Genomic DNA, 21,836 nt, shown 5'->3' on the forward strand with positions numbered 1-21,836 from the left:
CAGCAGCAGGGTTTGAGAGGAGTCATTTCAGTTTTGAAAAAAGTTTTACTGCGGGTAAAATGCTGTCAAACAGCATCACATGCTAAAAAGGAATCTTTCATGAAAGAAAGAGTCAATAGATGTTGAAACTTCATCGCTGTCTTCTTTTAAGAAATTGCCACAGCCACCCCAACCTTCAGTGACCACCATTCTGATTAGTCAGCAGCCATGATAATCAGTGCAAGATCCTTTACTGGTAAAAGATTATGAACTTGCTGAAGTTGCAGGTGATGGTTAGCATTTTTTCAGTGATAAGGTATTTTTTAAATTAAGGTATGCACATTAAATTTTTTTAGACATAATGCTTAATAGACTGCTGTAGAATATAAATATATAAATTTTATATGCACCAGGGAACCAGAAAGTTCCTGGGGCTGCCTTTATTGCAGTTATCTGGAATTGAGGCTGTAATATCACCAGGTCTGCCTGGATTAAATGTTTGTGAGACATGAAAAATCTCCTAAGTGTAGTATGAGTGCTATCAACAAAAGATGTAAAATAAAGAAACTTGAACATTTTGATGCAGGCTGTTGACATATATGCCTTAACTAAATCTTCACTTTAAAAATCTTGCTTGAAGGGGAGGAGGAGGGAGAGGGATTAGAGGGAGGGAGGGAGGAGCACAGGGGACTGAGGTGATGGTGCACGGGTGCATTGGTGAAGGAAACTCTATGGGGACTACACCTGAGGGGGTCGGGGGAAGCAAATATTGTTTAAAAATGAACAATGATGTAAAAAAAAATAATAATTAAGAAAAATTAAAAAAATATAAAAGTAATTAAAAAAAAAATCTTGCTTGAGGACATTTTGTTTTATACAAGATTTGTGCCCCTGGTGTCTGAAAATCCCAGGCCTGTCACCTATACCAGAATTTACACTATACTCTCTCCTTCAGTCCATGTGTTAGTTCTTTAAAGTCAACTTTTCTTCCTGGTTTGCTGTTTTTATGTCCAACGGGAGACAGAAAAGAGCAGGCAACATTTTTTGTAGGCCTTCATTATATACCATTGTAGTCTTTCACATAGGAAATAGTCATTCTTGTGTTTATTCATTCGTATGTAGATATTTATTTTCACTATTCTAAGTCCTAGGGATGTGAGTGGGTGTACATATATACATATATATTATATTAATTATTTTATTATATATTTGTTAATATCAGTTCTTAATTCTTCTTTCAGTAGAGAGCTCACATTTTTCATTGGTGATTAATAACAATATATACAACTCTGGTACTGAGTAGCCTGCCTTAGGTCTCTTATATGTGTTTCTTTTGAAAGGGACTTTTAATTTAGGTCATAACTATAGCTGTATAAAGTGGTAGCTTTTCAATACACATAAGATTAATGATTTTAAAGTAGAATAAAACTGAGTGAATTACTTCTTCAACTACATTATTGGTTTATTTCTGGGAGAATATGTGATGTCATAGGATTTTGCCTATTTAGTCTCAGAGGGAGGTCTTAAATCATATAGGCATATTACACTGAGTGTCCAACCTATGTAATTCTTACAGGGTGGAAAATGAAAGAAAATGCAATTTGTTTTTTGTTGTTGTTGGGTATCAACTCAGCTTTATTACTGGCGGCACCACAAATTATAATTTATTTCTTGACATTTTAATCTTTTATTCCTGTCATCAGTTATCATATGTACTTAAAAGTCAATAGAGTACTTGAACAGGCTTTAGTTGGTAACAAAGAAACAGAAAAAGTATTAACTTTTTTTTTTTTTTAAGATTTTTTTTTTTATTTATACAAGAGCTGGGGTATAGGCCAGAGGCGCGGGCGGGCGAAAGGACTCACCAGAGACAGAATGGGGAGCAGAACAGGCAGACGGACTGAAAGCACTGCTGAGGGGAGCAGCGGGCAAGGCAGGAGAGGTCTGCCGTGGCATGTGGGACTCTCCCTGGCCAGCTGGGAATCGAACTGGCACTGTGGAGGCTGCTGCGGACAGCTTCACAGTGCTGCGCTCAACCTGCTGCACCACCAGGGAGGCCCAAAAGTATTAACTTTCAAATAGATTTTTAAAGATTAGTGCCAATCTCTTTGTTCTTCACAATCTGTATTTTCATCTACAAACTCCTATTGGACATTTGCCACTTTTTGAAATGAAATGGAATGTCTGTCTCCTTTTATTTTTTTCAATTTTTTTTTAAAAAGCAAAACACCCACCACCACCCCCTTCACTCTAACTCCCCCCTCCAACCTCTTCATCTTTGGTGACTTCATTCAGATTTTTTATAGCCACTATTTTATTTTATTTTGTTTATTTATCTGCTTACTTTTTTCTTTTATTGAACATAGAGGTGAAATTATTCAATACTAAACTTTTTCTAATTATTTTCACTGCACATAATCCCTTTAAGTTCCTTCCATTTTGTGACAAATGGCAAAATTTCATCATTTTTTTCAGAATAAAATTGTTTTCCAATGTGCATATATACCACATCTTCATCCAGTCCTAATCATCCAGTCCTCCAGTTGCTTCCATAGCTTAGTTATTGTAAATAATGCCACAATAAACATTCTGACACATAAATTCTTGGAGTTTATGATTTCGTATTCTTCAGGTAGATACCCAGAAGTGGGATCACTGCATCACATAGTAGTTCTACCGCTTTCCAAAGTGGCGGTACAAATTTACATTCTCACTGACAGTTTGTAAGGGTTCCTCTTTCTCTATAGTCTCATCAACATTTGTTGTTAGCAGTCTTTTTGATGTAAGCCATTCTCACAGGCATGATATGATACCTCCTGTGGTTTTGACTTGTATTTCCGTAATAAGATGTGATGTTGAACATTGTTACATCTGTATGCTGGCCATCTGTATATCTCCTTGGAAAAGTGTCTCTTCAGGTCTTCTATCCACTTTTTAATTGGATTGTTTTTTGTTATTAATTTGGGTAAGTTCTCTATGTACATCAGTTAAAAACCCATTGTCAGATGCATGATGTGCAAATACCTTCTCCCATTCAGTAGGCTATTTTTATTTTGCTAATATTTTCCTTCACTGTGCAGAAAGTTTTTAATTTGATGTAGTTCCAGTCATTTAGGTTTGCTTTCATTTCCCTTGCTGTCAAGGTTGAGTTCCCAAGGACTTCTTTGCCATTAATGTCATGGAAAGTATCACCTATATAGTCTTCTAAATATTTAATGGTTTCATGTCTTACATCCAACTCTTGAATCTACTTTGAATTTATTTTTGTATATGGAGTTAGAGAGTGATCCAGTTTGATTCTTTTGCATGTTGTTGCCTACTTTTCCCAACATTATCTGTTGAAGAGATTTTCCTTTCTCCATTGTATAGTTATGGCTCATTTGTCATAAATTATGTATTGATATGTGTATAGATTTATTTCTGGGCTCTTAATTCTCCCTTCATTTTCTCATCAACTAATATATTGTTATTTTTTAAAAATAATGAAATTCTATTATTTTTTATTTGCTGTCATTTTTAACTTCTAGACTCATAAGTACATACTGCAGTGTTATTAATGGTTTACTCACATATATTCTTTTGTTTTTCAAGTCACTGCCCAAAAATATGGTGTCTCGTCTTTGTGAATCTAAAAAGGTTTGTGCAGCAGCCGACATGAAACTTCAGGTAGGTATGTACCTTTGTTCTCAAGTTTTCCAGTAATCATTCAAAATGAATATCCAACTGAAAATTCTTGCCAATGTTACACATTTATTATAATAATTATGTTTCTAAAACACCTTTCATCCAAGTTCAAAGGACTAGACCAAAATTGACTCATTCATTCTTCATACTGCCCTTATGAAATAGATGCTAAATATTGTTAACTTTTCATTTTCAATCAGGATAATCAAAATTTAGAAAAGTGACATGACTTCTTCAAAATCATACCTTTCATCAAGCAAGTTAATATATTTTAATTTATTTTGTATCTCTTAAAAAATGTGGTTTTACAGGCAGTATATACTTCAGGACTTTGGCATCAAGTGTGTCTTTAGGAGCTCACTTCAGTGGCAGGCAAACAAAAGGAAAAATCAACAACTGGAACTCTATCAAACTGAAAGCTTCTGCAGATTGAAAGAAACTATTAAAGCAAAAAGATATCCTACCAAGTGGGAGAAGATATTTGCTCGTCATGCTTTCATGTCTTGCATTTTTTAAATAGTGCTGCAATGAGCATAGGAAGAGTTCATCTATCCCTTCGAATTAGAGTTTTTATATTCTTCAGATAGATACTAGGAGTGGAATTACTGGTAGATCTACTTTTTTTATCTTTTTGAGGAACCTTTATACTGTTTTCCATAGGAGCTCGATCAATTCACATTCCCACCAACAGTGTACAAGGGGTTCCTTTTTTACCCACACCCTCCCCCACACTGGTTGTTTCTGGTCTTTTTGGATGGGCCATTCTCACAGGTGTGAGGTGATCTATCACTGTGGTTTTGATTTGCAAATTTCCCTCATATAAGCATTTTTTGTATGCCTGTGGCCATCTGTAAGTCTTCTTTGGAAAAGTGTCTATGTAGATCTGTCTGATTTTTAGATTGGGATGTTTGTTTTTTGGTGTTGAGTTGTATGAATTCTTTCTTTATCTTGGGTGTTAACCCCTTGTCACATGTATGATGTGCAAATAACTTCTCCCACTTGGTAGGATATCTTTTTGTTTTAATAGTTTCTTTCAATGTGCAGAAGCTTTCATTTTGATAGAGTTCCAGCTGTTTATTTTTGCTTTTGTTTGCCTGCCATTGAAGTCAAGTTCCCTATGTCATGGAGTGTTTTGGCTATGTTTGTTTCTGTGGCTTTAGGTCTTATATTCAAGTCTTCAATCCATGTGGAATTAATTTCTGTGTATGGCATGAGATAGTGGTTTAATTTCTTTTTTTGCAAGTGACTGACCAGTTTTCCCAACACTGTTGAAGAGATTCCCTTTTTTGTTCTACACTTTTGGCTCTTTTGCTGTGAATTAATTTTCTCTATATGAGTGGGTTTATTTTTGAAGCACTGCCTTTTAAAAGCCTATGTTGCAACTTTCTTTTTGAACAGTTGTTCCAATGAATTTTTTTTTTAATGGAAAATCAGTCATTGCTCTTTTTTTTTTCTTTCTACTGTCATCAAAAGAATAACTAAGAGAGAGTATGGATGAGGGAAGAGAAAATATATGAGGGAAGGGGCATACTAATGGGAGTAGGATGGAGGGTTTTAAAGAGAAAGGTGGGTGAAAGGGAAAGAGGGAAAGAAATTCCTGCCAAAAAAGTTGCTTGTGCCAGCTTTCATATTATACGTTAGTCCCCTTGCACAATGGAGACAAATGAGTGGAAAGGAAATTATTTTATATTTCTAAGGAGCTATAAACTTTTTTAATTAAAAAAAATTTTTTTGTAATGCATCGTGTTAAAAATAGGCTGCTATATTTCTGTGGCTTTAAAGCTCTTGGTCTCTGTCATACATGATTCCCTAGGTGGGCAAATAGGCACATATCTTTAGAATTGTTTGGTTTAGCAACAGTTTTATCACTAAGATGAAATAAGTGCACAGACACATCACCCAAAGCAGTGATAGTGAAGGCAAAGATAAACAGCTGGGACTACATCAAATTAAAGAGCTTTTGCACAGCAAAAGAGACAATAACAAAAACAAAGAGAAACCCCACCAACTGGGAGAACATTTTTGCACCCAACACTAATGATAAAGGACTGATCACAAAAATCTGCAAAGAGCTGATGAGACTCAACAACAACAAAGAAAATAATCCAGTCCAAAAATGGGCAGAAGAGCTAAAAAGAAACTTCTCTGAAGAGGAAATGCAAATGGCCAACAGGCATATGAAAAAATGTTCAACATCACTTGTCATCAGGGAAATGCAAATCAAAACTACCATGAGATACCATCTTACACCAGTGAGAATGGCACATATTAAAAAAACTAGCAACAACAAATGTTGGCGAGGGTGTGGAGAAAAAGGAACTCTTTTGCACTGTTGGTGGGAGTGCAAACTGGTCCAACCACTGTGGAAAGCTGTGTGGAGATTTCTGGACCTACTAAACATAGAGCTTCCATATGATCCAGCAATTCCACTCCTAGGTATTTACCCAAAGGACACAGAAACATCAATTCCAAAGAACACCTGCACCCCTATGTTTATAGCAGCACTGTTTACAATAGCTAAGCTTTGGAAACAACCCAAATGCCCAAAAATAGATGACTGGATCAAGAAGATGTGGTACATATATACCATGGAATATTACTCAGCATTCAAAAAAGATAAACACATGCAATTTGCTGCAACATGGATGGCGCTGGAAGGGATCATGCTCAGCGAAATAAGCCAAAAAGAAAAAGAAAAATACCGGATGGTCTCACTCATAGCAGGAATCTAGAAAACTTAAATAAGGGACCAGGAAAATGAATAACTATAAGAAAGTGAAAATCAAAATCAACAAAAAACTATGAACCAGAGACACTTTTAGGGGGGCGGGGGCGGGAGGGGAGGGATTGGGGTCAGAATGAGGGGCTGCAATTGTATGGGGAATATAACAATAAAATTTATAAAAAAAAAAATAAAATAAAATGGGGATGATAAGACTAAAAAAAAAAAAAAGATGAAATAAGTGCACTTTTAACTAATTTTGTTCTCTTTGTATGATTAAATTAAAAAGTTATCACATGAAAGACATAATTGAAGGGATAAAAACTCTTGAATTCTGATTTGTTTATAGATTGGGCCAAAAAAATCACCTCAGTTGAGGTGATTTTTTTTTTTTTTTAGTTGAGGTTAGTTTTTAAGAGATTCAATTCTTAATAATAATTTATCTGTTAGAAATAGACAAGACACAGATGAGTAATTTTGGCTTCTCTGATTATCTTTATGCATTGTTATTCATTACAGAATATAGAACTGAGAGGACTATATTTAGCTATATGTTTAGATTACCAGTTAGAGTTAAGCAAGTTTATATTTAGGAAATCTCTGCATTTTCTAGGGAAGGTTTAAATTTGACTTTATAATTTAGAACCATAATTCTATATCCTATGAAGCCAGAAGCTAAAAGTCATTTAAATTTTTTCTTTCATCCAAAATAATCCTCAGTTCTTTCAAGTCAACAGCTGCACATTCTCTATGTATCAGAAACAATTGCATGTGAGAAGTTTCTGTAAAATAAAGCATTTTCTACGTTCTTGCTTCAGGTGAACTTTAAACAGTGTTAATTTTCAAGTGAGTTGTGACAGTGGAAAAGCATTCCTTTAAATTTTCTATGTGAAGTTTAGTTTACAGAGCTTTTAGAGCAGATTTCATGTTTAATTTTTTTCCCCCCGAATGCTTTGTTCTCGTATTAAGTTTCATTGGCTTGTATCCTCTGTTCAGAGGTGAGTGGTTCTTCTCTCTTGGTCACCTCCTAAAGCCAGCATTACCCCTTCACAGCAGCTGCCTACTCTGATCCTCCTGACACCAGATGTGGGGCCTGACATGGCCCCAGCTCTGGACTCTCCAACAGCTGCACCAGAATTCCTTGTTACATCTGTACTCATAAGGCACTAAGTTGCTATTTCTTTCTCCACTTCACTCTACCTTTTAAATGTTATTTCACCTCTCATCACAAAACTAAGATTCAGACCATTTCATTTCTCTTATTTAGGATGTGTCAAGATTCCAGAAGAAACCAAATAGAGTATGTTAGATTTAGGCAGGTTACAAATTATAACTTTATTTTTTTATATTTTCAGCACTGTGTGTGTGTGTGTGTGTGTGTGTGTATACCTATTTTCATCAGTTAATCAAATAACATCAGTTTGTTCAATGTTATTTCATTGATGAGGGAAAAAAATTATTGTCTGGGGCCAGTCTAGTGTGGTGTTTGCATATTCTTCCCGTGTCTGTGAGTTTTCTCCAGGAACTCGTTTCCTTCCACATCCTGAAGATGTGTACATTAGGCTAATTGGCATGTCTCGATGGTCTGTCTCAGTGTGGTTGTGAGTGTGCCCTGTGCTGGAGGGCATCTTGTCCAGGGTCAGGTTCCCACCTTAAACCCCTGGGGTAGGTTCTGACCACCTGTGAACTTTAACTGGAATAAGCGAGCTGAAAAATGAACACAAATGATTGCTTACAAATGTTTTGGGTCTTTATTTAGAAGTTTGGTGATGCTTTTGTGACCAGAAATTGCCATTGTTTATATCTTTTAACCCTGGGTTTGTTAATATGTTGTTTCAGTTAAGTCTCAGTTTCCAAGAAGGTATCAAGAACCAATGTTGTTAGTACTTACTGTTGTGTGTGTGTTTGCATGCATGCATAAATTCCTGTTTTGTAGTCATAAAATCAGTGTTACATTGTATATAAAGAGTTCCTTATAGATAATATTCTTTAATATTCTTTATATCTTAATCTTGAAAATGTTGAAAACTTTCCTTTTCATCATTAACATGGTCTTTTGAATGTGGTAACAAAATATATCTCAAGTATATACATTTATATTTGCAAATGTTTTCAACTAAGACTTATGGTTATTATTCCTGTGTACCTATAACATCTTTGGTGGACCACATCTTAGATATAAAGATGGACTACCAAAACTAAACATGTGTTTTCATCTGTCTAGGTCTTTTATGCCATTCTTGATCAAATCTACCATGGGAAGCATCCCCTGAGGACGTCAACCACAGACATTCTCAAGGAAACACAGGAGAAATTTTATGGCTTACCATATGTTCCAAATACTGTGAGTCTATCATTTTGATTCTGTTGTATGTCATTGAATGGTTCTGCTAGTGTATCTGTTGATGTGAGTAGGTTGTGATCACCTTCCACCTTGCAAGGAACTTGAAATCCTTACATGTATATTGAGGTTTCACAGGGGCAAATGCTAGAAATTATGTGACTCATTTCATATCTTCAATCATCCATTTAGGTTTGTTTATTTTCTTCTGCTAACAGTTTCTTTCTAGATTCCTGGTAAATGGGAGGAAACAGACCTTGGAGTTAGTCTTAATTCTTTTTCATTATTTTTCTGTGGTTAGCAATAGAAGATGAATATGATTATCAATTCCTAATCATTTATTCTAACGGAATTAGTAATTACTGTTCCTTATTTGTGTTAGGAAGTTTTCTAGATATTTTATTTATCTTATTTAGTGCTGTCTCAGTAGAGACAGCACAAGTACTGTTACCATTTATTTTTTTCAATAACCCAAAGGTGGTCCCTAACTTACTATGGTTAGACCTAATGATGATTTGACTTTATGATAGTGTGAAAATGCTATGCATTTAGTAAAAACTGTACTTTGAATGTTGACATTTGACCTTTTCCTAGGCTAGCAATGTGTGGCATGATCCTATTTTGTGATGCTGTGCTGTGGCAGCTAGCAGAACTCCCAGTCAGCTGTGCAATCATGAGGGGAAACAACTTATACCATGAAGTGTACTAAATTGTCTGTGTGTTGTAAACACATTTAAGGTAGGCTAGGCTAAGCTGTGACGCTTCATACATTAGGTGTATTAAGTGGATTTTTGACCTAAGATGTTTTCAATTTATGATGGGTTTTTGAGATATGATCCCTTCATTAACTGAAGAAGATCTGTACTAGGTGCCTGACTCTTCTGTAATTGTTTTGCAAAATAAAGTATCTAATTTACCTCTCAGAATAACCCTATAAATTATAATATCCCTATACTGGGGACTCATGGTGAGGTCACAAACATTATATGTCTTGTCTAAGATCATTTAGGCAGTGATTGTGTTGGGCTTAACAATCAAGTTCCAAGTCATGATTTTCTCATTACTCTAAGGGAAGCTAGGTATGGTAAAAGGCTGTGCAATTAACAACATAACTGACTCTTACATTATTCAGAACTCTTATTAGCAAGTGATAGGAACCCAACTCATTCTGACTTAAGAAGAAAAGGGAATTTATTGAGTTGCATTACTGAAAGATACAGTGTTGTATCTTGTTTCAGGTAAGATGGATCCAGTTCTTACACAATATTGTTAGAAGTGTTTCTCTTTATTTCCATTCCTCAGCTCCATTTTCCTCTGGATTTGTTTCATTCTCAGGCAGGCTGCCCTGACTAGGTAGTGTAGGGGCTACTGCTACCAGTAGTTCCAGGTTTAGATCCTTCTAGTTTAGCCAACCTAGAATAGAAAGAAAACTAATTTGAAAGTGCTCTGTAAACTGCTGAATAAATGTCAGGTGGTTTTATTTTTTACAGTGTTGGATATGAACATATGTTGTGCTGAGATGTTACATTAATCAGTAAACTCTAATTATTCACTAAATCCTTAGACCCTAACACTCTAGCCTGCATGGGAATAGTTCATATTTAAAAGACAAGTAAAGTAACAGTGTACTTTATCTTCATAAGACTCCTTGTCTTGTCAGCAGTTTTTGATTATCTTAGAATCTTAATCATCTGTTGCAGGTGAATAATGCTAATCATACTACCTACTTCTTTTTGACCTTATATGTAATTTATTTTTCCAATGCTATATAATATTAAGTTCTTAATCATGTATTAGTGAAAATTTGTAGTATTAAGAATAATATAACTGGGCCTCCCTGGTGGTGCAGGTGGTTGAGCACAGTGCTGTGAAGCTGTCCACAGCCTCTGCAGCACAGGTTCAATCCCGACTGGCTGGCGAGGGTCCCACATGGCATGGCCCACCTCTCCTGTCTCGCCCGCTGCTCCCTTCAGCAGTGTATTTCATCAGTCTGCCTGTTCTGTTCCCCGCTATGTCTCTGGTAAATCCTCTCACCCTCCTGTGCATCTGGCCTGTACCCCGGTTCTTGTATAAATCAATAAATCTTAAAAAAAAAAGAAAGAATAATATAACTATTAGTGGACTAAATTATAAAACAGTTGCCTAGATTTTAATAACTTTTTCTATCTTTGCCTGATTTCATGTACTTTTGTGTTTGTGTGTTTTTTTTTAATTTTTTTAAAATAAATTTTATTTTTATATTTCCCATACATTGCAACCCCCTTATTTTGACCCCAATCCCTCCCCTCCCTACCCCCCTCCCCCCACTTCCCATAGAGTGTCTCTGGTTCATAGTTTTTTGTTGATTTTGATTTTCACTTTCTTATAGTTACTCATTTTCCTGGTCCCTTATTTAAGTTTTCTAGATTCCTGCTATGAGTGAGACCATCCGGTATTTTTCTTTTTCTTTCTGGCTTATTTCGCTGAGCATGATCCCTTCCAGCGCCATCCATGTTGCTGCAAATTGCATGTATTTATCTTTTTTGAATGCTGAGTGATATTCCATGGTGTATATATACCACATCTTCTTGATCCAGTCATCTATTTTTGGGCATTTGGGTTGTTTCCAAAGCTTAGCTATTGTAAACAGTGCTGCTATAAACATAGGGGTGCAGGTGCTCTTAGGAATTGATGTTTCTGTGTCCTTTGGGTAAATACCTAGGAGTGGAATTGCTGGATCATATGGAAGCTCTATGTTTAGTAGGTCCAGAAATCTCCACACAGCTTTCCATAGTGGTTGGACCAGTTTGCACTTCCACCAACAGTGCAGAAGAGTTCCTTTTCTCCACATCCTCGCCAACATTTGTTGTTGCTAGTTTTTTTAATATGTGCCATTCTCACTGGTGTGAGATGGTATCTCATGGTAGTTTTGATTTGCATTTCCCTGATGACAAGTGATGTTGAACATTTTTTCATATGCCTGTTGGCCATTTGCATTTCCTCTTCAGAGAAGTTTCTTTTTAGCTCTTCTGCCCATTTTTTGACTGGATTATTTTCTTTGTTGTTGTTGAGTCTCATCAGCTCTTTGCAGATTTTTGTGATCAGTCCTTTATCATTAGTGCTGTGTGCAAAAATGTTCTCCCAGTCGGTGGGGTTTCTCTTTGTTTTAGTTATTGTCTCTTTTGCTGTGCAGAAGCTCTTTAATTTGATGTAGTCCCAGCTGTTTATCTTTGCCTTCACTATCACTGCTCTGGGTGATGTGTCTGTAAAGATGTCTTTGATGTGCATATCACGTAGTGTTTCGCCTATATTTCCTTCTATGTATTTTAAGGTTTCAGGTCTTATGTCTAGTTCTTTAATCCATTTTGAGTTAGTTTTTGTGTATGGTGTGAGGTAGTAGTCAAGCTTCATTCTTTTGCATGTAGCGACCCAGTTTTCCCAGCACCATTTATTGAACATGTGTTTGTGTGTTTTTGTGCTCATTTTATATTCCTCTTTGCTTGGTTTTAGAATGTATATGACTTAAACTCCATGTAGTTACAATATGACTGGTCAGTGGTAAAGTCATAGGATGGTCAAAATTACAAGGGACAGCAAGACACAAAACTTTAACTTGACTGAATTACTTGTCTACCTTTTTAAATTTTAGGTCTTAGAATGACTTATTTAGCTTTAGCTAAATAAATCTCTTCTCTTTTTAGAAGAAAACACAAAGGTCCTTACCATTTAAGTTTCTTCTGCATCATAATTAAAGATGTAAAGATTGGGTAACAATGGCAACAAAATTCTGAGTCAGCAATCACTAGATTTTTAATTTAAAAGAATGATGTTATTACATATATTATCCTTTGATACATTTATTGCTGTAAATTTTCCTTTCAGAACTGCTTTTGCTGCATCACATAAGATTTGGTATGTTGTATTCCATTTTCATTTGTTTTGCAGTAACTTTATTTCCGTTTTGATTCTTCTGTGACTCATTGTTTGTTGAGAATTGTGTTACGTGGTTTCCATGTATTGTAGATCTCACTTTCCTCTTGTTATTTCTGGCTCCATACCATTGTGGTCAGGAAAGAGTTGGTTTTGGTCTACTGTCTTTGTACTAGTTCCTTTGTAAAAATTAAAGGTTTCTTCCTTCACTGCAATTATCTTTCTATTCATGGTAGTACCAAAGCTCTTTGTGTAAATTGTTTTCAGGATCTGTAAAAGAATCATAGCTCTCTTGAAAGAAGAAAAACATTACTTTAAGGTTGTCTATTTTTTCTAATGTCTGAGATTTAGTTTAGATTGACACAAATATTCTATTCTTCCTACTTAGAGACTTCTGCATTTACTCATTAATTTTTCAGCTCATTTATGAAACCTATTAGAAATATCCCCATAAAAATAAAGACCAAGACCAAGGCATTGATGGAATTCTTCAGTGTAGTGTTCTCCAGGGTAATAAGACTAGCAAAAGAAAAATTATAAACATTGGGAAGAAAGAAACAAAATTAATTACTTGCTGATGACTGATAGCTGAGAAAATTAATAGAGGTTACCAATTTTTTCTGGTTAAACAGTGTGTAAAAATTAATTCCATTTCTGTTTATTAGCAACACACTGAAAAAAATTGGAGACATTATTATGCAAATAAAATTATGAGGTAGTTAATAAAAATGAATAAAAAATAGTATATACTCTTCATTTTCAGAATCTTAAGTAAATGAGCTGATTCATAAGTATAGACAGTGAGATTTAATATGATCAATTTTTCTCCAACTAATGTGTATATTTAATGTAATATAATTCTAATGTCTGTTTGTGTGAACATAACAAACTGACTGAATAATTTTACATCAGAGAAGAATAGCCCAAGAATAACCAGGGTAGTTTTGAAGAACAGCAGCAAATTGGTATAATCCTTGCCCAATTAGGATTAGTATTCAAATGAAGCTGTAGGAATTTAGTCATTGTAACACTGTGTGGGGTAGACAAATAGAACAGAGGAAAAGAACCAAGACCCAAAAGACAGACTCACTGCATTTATGGACTCTTAAACTGTGTGGCATTGTAAGTCTGTGGGCAAAGAAGCCACTATTTTTAAAAATGAAGCTGCAAGGCCTCCCTGGTGGCGCAGGCCATTGAGCGCTGCACTGTGAAGCTGTCCACAGCCTCTGCAGCTCAGGTTTCATCTCAGCCAGCCTGCGAGAATCCCACATGGTATGGCAGACCTCTCCTGTCATGCCCACTGCTCCCCTCAGCAGTGTATTTCAGTAGATCTGCCTGTTTTGCTCCCTGCTCTGTCTCTGGTGAATACTCTCACCCTCCCACACATCTGGCCTATACCCCAGTTCTTGTATAAATAAATAAATCTTAAAAAAAAAAAAAATGTAGTGATTGATTATCCGTATGGAAAAGACAAAATTTGGATATCTGTCTCATAGTTACATAAAAATAAAGTGTGTTAAAAACCTCGATGTAAGGTGTAAAGACATAATTTTTTAGAAAATAGTGCAAAAGAATTTCTGGTAGTCCCTTTTTATATTTACTCAAACTATGTTATATTGTACATATGATTTTAAAAAAAGCATTAACTATAATGCAACAATGGCATATTCAGCTGTGTTAAAATCTGAATCTTTTATCAAAAAAAGAAGATGTAAAAATCTATAGACTGGAAGTTGATATTTTCAACACATATAATAGAAAAGTCTTTATTTCTCTACTTTTGTTGTGGCAAAAAACAATAAACACATAGCATAAAATGTTCCATCTTGGAATGTAAATATTTCTATAGTACTTTGAATGTCTAAAGACATAGATATGCAATAAGCTATATAAATGATTTCCATGTTAATTAGGGAGTGCCAACTAACTCTACATTAGGATGCCATTTAGTCTCACCAGTTTGGCAGGTAAACAGTTGATAGTGTACACTGTTGATATTGATGTGGAGTTACAGGCACTCTTTTTTTTTTATTAACAATTTGATATATTTCATGTTTTCCATGATTATTTTATACAATTATAATCATATAAAACTTTTTTAATGCTCTAGTTTTAAAATTATAGCAGAAGCTTTTTTTTTATATAATAAATTTTATTTTTATATTCCCCATACAATTGCAGCCACCCCATTCTGACCCCAATCCCTCCCCTCCCACCCCCGCCCCCCTAAAAGTGTCTCTGGTTCGTAGTTTTTTGTTGATTTTGATTTTCAGTTTCTTATAGTTATTCGTTTTCCTGGTCCCTTATTTAAGTTTTCTAGATTCCTGCTATGAGTGAGACCATCCGGTATTTTTCTTTTTCTTTTTGGCTTATTTCGCTGAGCATGATCCCTTCCAGCGCCATCCATGTTGCTGCAAATTGCATGTGTTTATCTTTTTTGAATGCTGAGTAATATTCCATGGTATATATGTACCACATCTTCTTGATCCAGTCATCTATTTTTGGGCATTTGGGTTGTTTCCAAAGCTTAGCTATTGTAAACAGTGCTGCTATAAACATAGGGGTGCAGGTGTTCTTTGGAATTGATGTTTCTGTGTCCTTTGGGTAAATACCTAGGAGTGGAATTGCTGGATCATATGGAAGCTCTATGTTTAGTAGGTCCAGAAATCTCCACACAGCTCTCCACAGTGGTTGGACCAGTTTGCACTCCCACCAACGGTGCAGAAGAGTTCCTTTTTCTCCACACCCTCGCCAACATTTGTTGTTGCTAGTTTTTTTAATATGTGCCATTCTCACTGGTGTGAGATGGTATCTCATGGTAGTTTTGATTTGCATTTCCCTGATGACAAGTGATGTTGAACATTTTTTCATATGCCTGTTGACCATTCTTCTGACCATTGTTTTCCCTCTTTAGGGACTCAATTGCATTCTTCTGATCGTTGATTATTTTTCCCTTATCATTGTTTTCCTTTATGACTTCTGTCAGTTTTTTAATCACGGCAATTTTAAATTCTCTTTCTGGAAGGCTCAGAAGTTCTTCCAAGTTACTGTCGTTGCAATCTGGGGGCTGGTTTTCTTTTTGTGGTGTGCTTTTTCCCTGGGGAGTTGCCAGGTTGCGTGTGGTTCTTCTCCTCCCTACTGTCTGTTTTCTAATTTGCCGTATGCGTTGGGCCACTGTGTAGTTGGGACTGGCCGGCATCTTGGGTGAGCTTCTCTGCTCTCCTCTGGTTCCTCCAGGAGTCATCTGTCAGTTTCAAGCAGTCTTTACTGGATAAAGGCCCCTGTTCTAAAATGCCAGTGTGGGGACACACTCCCCTGTGAGCCTGGTCTGCCCCGGCGGTGGGTTCCTGCTCCCCCTCTGGGCTTGGACTGCAGGCCAGAGGGGGTCTGGCGTGGGCGAACTTCCCCCGCTCACCTCTGGCTCCTGAGGAAGCCTTCTGCAGGTAGTCTTTACTGAAGAAATGTCCCTGTTCTAAGATGGTGATGTGGGACACACTCCCTTCGCGTCCGGTCTCAGGCACACTCTTCTGCGCGCCTGGTCCGCCCCGGCTGTGGGTGCTCGCTCCCCCTGTGGGCTCAGACTACTGGTAGGAAGGGGCCCGGTGTGGGCTAACTCCCCAGCTGGCCACTGGCTCCTCTAGGCGCCTCTGCTGGCTTCAAGTCGCTAGGTGGCGTCAGAGATCTCTCCTGGAGCCCTTGGGGAGCTGATTTTCCACCCCGTGGGACAGGGAATAGAGCGGGAATGGTAGGGTAAACCTCAACGGCTTTGGGGTGCTGTGTCTGCCTTGTGCCCCACCGTCGTGGGGAACCCACGCCCCTAATTTCGTGCCCCGGGTGTCAGTTCCAAAGCCCTCAGTTCCAGGACTCAGGCTGTAGCCCAGTTCAGTGGCGCGGGAATGGCGCCTTTTGAATCCCGCTCCCGTGCCTGGGCGCCTGGTTCCTGCTCACTCAGTGAGGGCCTCCGCGCGTCTCCCCGCAAGCCTAGGTTGCAGGCGCAGGGACCTGGGCAGCTGCGATCTGGATCCGCGTTTGCTTTTCAACTGCACTGCTTTTCCACGCGCGATCCTGATTCTGATCCGCACTGGTTTTCCAGTGCGCCGCTTTTCCCGCGCAATCCTGATCTCGATCCACGCCTGCTTTTCCAGCGCGCCGCTTTCTGCGCAAGCTTACCGGGCAGCCGGGGCTGTGTGCTGGTGCTGGTCTCCTCCTGGGGGGCGGGGCTCTCTTTAATGGCGCCTGGAGCTCACCGCTGCGGTGGATCCTGCAGGGTTCTCCACAGCTCCCGTTCACGGGGTGTGGTGGCTAAAATAGTTCCTTTCCACTCACAGTCCCACTTGCTGCGTAGTTTGTTCTTGTTGGCCGTTTTGGTTTGTTGTTTCCCTCCTCTCTGCCGGTGGGAGAGTGCCGCCTCTGTGGGCGGGGGAGGGGAGCAGGGTTCTGCGCTTTCCTCCCTTCTGGTCCTCTTTTATGGCAACTTTCTTCTTCGGGCAGTTTGCTGGCGTCACCCGTTTATCTTCCGTGTCCCAGTTCTCACTGGGACCTGCCGCTTTTCCTCCCTATTAACTTTTTTTAATGGGAGATCTTACTCGCAGCGTCTCCTCGCCGCCATGTTGCTCCGCCCCCGCCACAGGCACTCTTACATGTGTCGGAAGGAGTGCACATTTGGTGTGACCTGATTGGAGAACAGTTGGTTGGTTTCAAAGTTAAAAATGGTTGTATCCTATCACCCAGCAATCCACCTAGACAGTGTGTTGTATTATGTACCAAATGATAAGAAAGCAAGGTTTGTAACAGCATTGTTTGTAAATGGAGAAATAAGTGGAAAGTGGGCTTCTGGAATCTTATTCAACAGTGGAAATTGAGGAACCCAGAGGTAAACTTAGCTAAAGGCATAATATAAAGCAAAAAAAAAAAAAAATATTTTCAGAAGAATTAAATTAAGTATTTTTATAATAAAATCTAATGTTATACAAACCTAAGTACTATCATGGATATATACCTATATAGTAAAACTAAAGAAAAGTAAATGATAAACAGAGTTCCGATAGTGCTTACCTCTAGAAAAAGAAATGGGATTACAGACATCTTAGAAACATTTTATTTCTTAAACTTATTGGTAGATATATGGTTGATAATTTTGTCATTCTTTTTACTTTATAATATAATAGAAACCGGTATTTAAAAAATTGATATTTACATAATTGGTATTTAAAAAACATTTCTGAATGTTAAAAGATTATTCTAATTGCAACATATGGGACATAGAATGAATTTAGGGGGTCCAAACTGAGAAGTTATTTAGGCACCTGGAAAAGCTGACTGTGGCTCGAACTTAGGATACTGAGTGAGGAAGGTAAAGGAAGGAATGAAATGAATTTGAGAACAGTGTATTGAAAGAGCGAGTAAGGCTAGGGGGAGGGCGGGATGGGGAGGTCAGGGTGATGAGTGAGAAGTAAGGATCAAAAGTGACACAAAAGCCTTTGTAATATTTAGTGTCAAGAAGATGACTTTATTCCCATGCAGACCAAAAGAATGACAGTTTTTGCCCCTTTGAAGCCTATTCCCAGAATGTTTTTCTCTCAAATGAATAATTTAATACCCTCAAATTAAAGAATGATGAGAGGGAAGTATAATTTAAACAACAACTTGTAAAATATTCACAATTTTTATTGTGCCTGCACAAATTGTGTGTATGTAATTGTGGTCAGAACTTTTAGACAATGATTGTATATTGTGATGTTTGTCTTTAGTTTTGTTTGAGAAAACAAAAATAAGAGAATCACTTCAAGAGAGCAATTACTGGGACTGGAACTGAATGATACATTGATATCTAACCATTATTCCTGTTAGAACAAACACCCAAAAAAAGGTAAAATGACATTTATTGTGTATAATACTAAGCATCCTATATTTAGGTTTCTATTTTATATATAGCAATAAATTAAAATTATGATATGATAGTGCTACACTAATTAAAAGTGGCACATTGATTACTCCCATTTACCTGAATTTGTCGCTTATCTGTTCATTTCTTTGAGTGTGGGCTACAGATTTGTTGAGGATGATACCTGGCTGACTTCAACCTACTGAAGTAGCACCATTTCAAAGAGACTGCTGCTACTGGAGTCTGATTTCTACTGAGACTGATTTCTATTCTGTTTTTATACAGAAGTGATAAATATATTGCAAATTAAGTGTAATTTTCTTCCTGTAACATACTGTCTTATTAGAACAAGCAAACAGCTAACAAGTGTGATAAATTGCCAGGTACATCATAGCAAACATGCTTTTTTTTAGCATAAAGCATAAAGACTATTTCTAAACCCCATTTTATATTTTGTATATTAGCTCAATTACATTTTATTATTATTTAATGCACTTATGGTTTTGTTTATAATATCCATTTTAATATGTAATATATTTGTCAAGTGGCTACTCTGTGTTGTATACACTGTCTAGTTGATAGAGATGTAGTGAGTGAAACATACAAAATACTTGCCTTAATGGAGCCTGTGTTAGAAATGACTTTGGGGGGGGTACATATACAAAATTATCATTACATTTGACTGTCAGTCAAACATTTCCTTACTAAACAAAATATTCTTTGAGCCCCTCAAACTGTTTTGAGTTGCAAGCACATGGACCAAACTTATAAAAGCTGACAAGGTAAAAATGTTCTGATACATTATATACCTAATACAAAGGGTATATTGTGACTCTAGTTTCTAATTTCCAGAAGGAAGCTTCTTACCTGAAATATTCATGAGGAAAAACAATGCCTTCATGTTCTCAGTAAACTCCTGATTTCTTTGTCATCCTTGCTACATCAGCAGAGTAGACACTGGGAGGCTAAGCAAAAGAATGAAAGATGGCTAGAGAGAAGAGTAATTTAGAGGGTCAGGGATGCTATCAGACAGACCTGGAGACTGAGTGTTTGATAGTTTGGGAGGCAGTGACAACAGAGAATGAGTGGGGAATGATAACCATGGTTTGAATGGGCCATTTGTGGGGATGGAATGGCATTTACTACATGGAGTTTAGGAGGGATTGCTAGTGAGTGCAAAGCCTAGTGAGTCAAAATCTAATGTAACAATAGCATGTCCAAGTGGAGAGGCCTGTCAGCCATTATCAATGAGTCTGAAGCACAGAAAATAGATCAAGGCTGGGGCTCTGTAGATTAGGTAATTATCAGCATAGAGAGAGAGAGAGTGCACAATAAGCCCTGGATATGGACAACATCAAATGGAGAATTTGCTTGGTAAGATGAAGGAAATGTAGGGGACCAAAAAGAATATTTAAGCAGTGGTCACACATTGGATCACCAACTTTTTTTCAAGTACCAGCAAAAACCTAAAATCTTAAATATATTGTTTTTTTTTCCTCATCTACTACTGCAACTACAACAGTGTGTTACTTCTCTTTTCTGGTGTTTTAGGGCTACATTGACTGTATGGTAGCTTGCAACATCATTTATAGAACATTTATTTTGGATGTGTGAGTTCCCAAGTAACAAACTACTAAGTGGGCTTTTAGCATAAAATTTATGTGAAATTTGAGGACTTCCATTTTGAAATTGCTTGATTTTTAGAGCAGATTCTTAAGCTGAGATTGCTGTTGTTGTGATTTTATGTGCAAGGGAAAGTGACCACTAATTTACCAGTTGGGAGATGGAGTGCAACCAGTGGTAACCCCAGCTGTTTATATAGTGTGCTCATCCCAGATTAACTTTCAAACATACCTCCTAGCCCTGTGGAAGGGTGGGAATAAGGAGCTGAAATCAGTATCAGAGAAATTTTGAGAGTATTCTTATCAATATATACTGTATGAAGGTTTGTTTTTTTTTTTAAATAGTCCCCAAAAGAAGAAAGATAAAACCACCAACTATGAGAAGACAGCATTGCTATACACAACTTGGGTGTTAAGATTTTATTACTGCTAGAATTTACTTTCTTTCTTGTTTACTTGATAGTCAATTTTGAAGAATCATTCTTTAAAATATGTAGATGAGTATACATCTGTAGAATCCATGTAGATAATCGACATTTGTAGATCTAAGCAGATTAAAACTTGCAGTTTCATATTTTTAGTTTTCGCATTTCAAAGCTTTACATAGATTTCACAATTTCAGTTCCATGTTAACATAAGATTGTATCACAGCTTATTAACCTTATAGCATCAGTGTTAATGATTTTATTTTAAAGCTTTAATCTTAAAATAAATTGCAAAACAAGATAAGAAAAAAAGTCTATTAAATAATTTCTACTATCTATATTAAAATGGCAATCAGATTTTTTCCAATTAGTTATCTTTAAAGTATTATACTGATAAGATTACTTAGTCTTTATGTAGAAATCTGAGATCTGCTTCTGACCTTTGCTATTCTTACCACATATTTGTTCAGATGTTGGTTAAAGAATGGCATAAAAAATCCTTTTTATGTGTAAAAAAAATACTAACAGTAGAACTAGAGTGGTTAAAAATTCCATCATTCTTTCTCCAGAGATTCAAACTTAAATTATTTGGTAAAATTCCTCATTCCTTCTATTTCTCTTTTCTTCCTCTTTCTACTTTTACTTGTGTTCTTATGCCCTAGCTCTTTGGAAACGAGCCATAGTTCTTTGTATGGAAAAACTCTTACTTGAATGAAGGTACTAGTAGCCCAGGTTGTACTGGTTTGGAGTATTTGATGTTGTTGCTAAGCAAATGTTAGGTTAAACAAAACAATATTTATTTTTTTCTTTATCTTATATGTAAAGACCATATGGTGCATATCTAAAAACACCTAAGTGGTTAATTGCATGTTAAATTCCTTTCCTCTTTGGCTACATAAACAACTGAGAAAATATTTACCTTCTCTGTCATGCTGGATTTATTTATGACTTTGTAACTAAAACACAGAAGTGTTATAAATTGAAACTTTAATCTCATGATTGACTCATTTTCTAAAAATTTATATGGTTTCAGTTTGTGGGACAGCTGCAACTCTAGATTTCACTGATTTAGAACATGAGGAAATTATATGACTACCCGGATTGTTTTTATAATGTAGTCCTTTAAGCCAAGTACCCAACTTTCATTTTTGTCTCAGTTATTTTGAACAGTGCTGTACTTTTTTTTTTTTTTTATTGGTTGCCATATTCACATAGAAATGAAAGTCCAGGATATTAGAAGTTCTTTCTTTTCTGGGTAGATTTTATATTT

At 36.7% G+C, this 21,836-nt stretch overlaps 1 protein-coding gene across 1 annotated transcript in view; it reads left to right on the plus strand.

Moving 5' to 3' along the window:
* The window catches only part of MIPEP (mitochondrial intermediate peptidase), a gene marked incomplete at both ends in the record, with an annotated part of 150,438 nt that overhangs the window by 70,757 nt on the left and 57,845 nt on the right, over positions 1 to 21,836 (plus strand). The window contains 2 exons of the mRNA XM_084235308.1: positions 3,571 to 3,645; positions 8,610 to 8,729. Of these exons, the coding sequence (XP_084091434.1) occupies positions 3,571 to 3,645; positions 8,610 to 8,729 (195 nt within the window). The remainder of the gene's footprint in view (positions 1 to 3,570; positions 3,646 to 8,609; positions 8,730 to 21,836) is intronic.

This window comes from Talpa europaea (assembly GCF_964194135.1).
Source record: "Talpa europaea genome assembly, chromosome: 6".
Taxonomy (NCBI): Eukaryota; Metazoa; Chordata; class Mammalia; order Eulipotyphla; family Talpidae; genus Talpa; species Talpa europaea.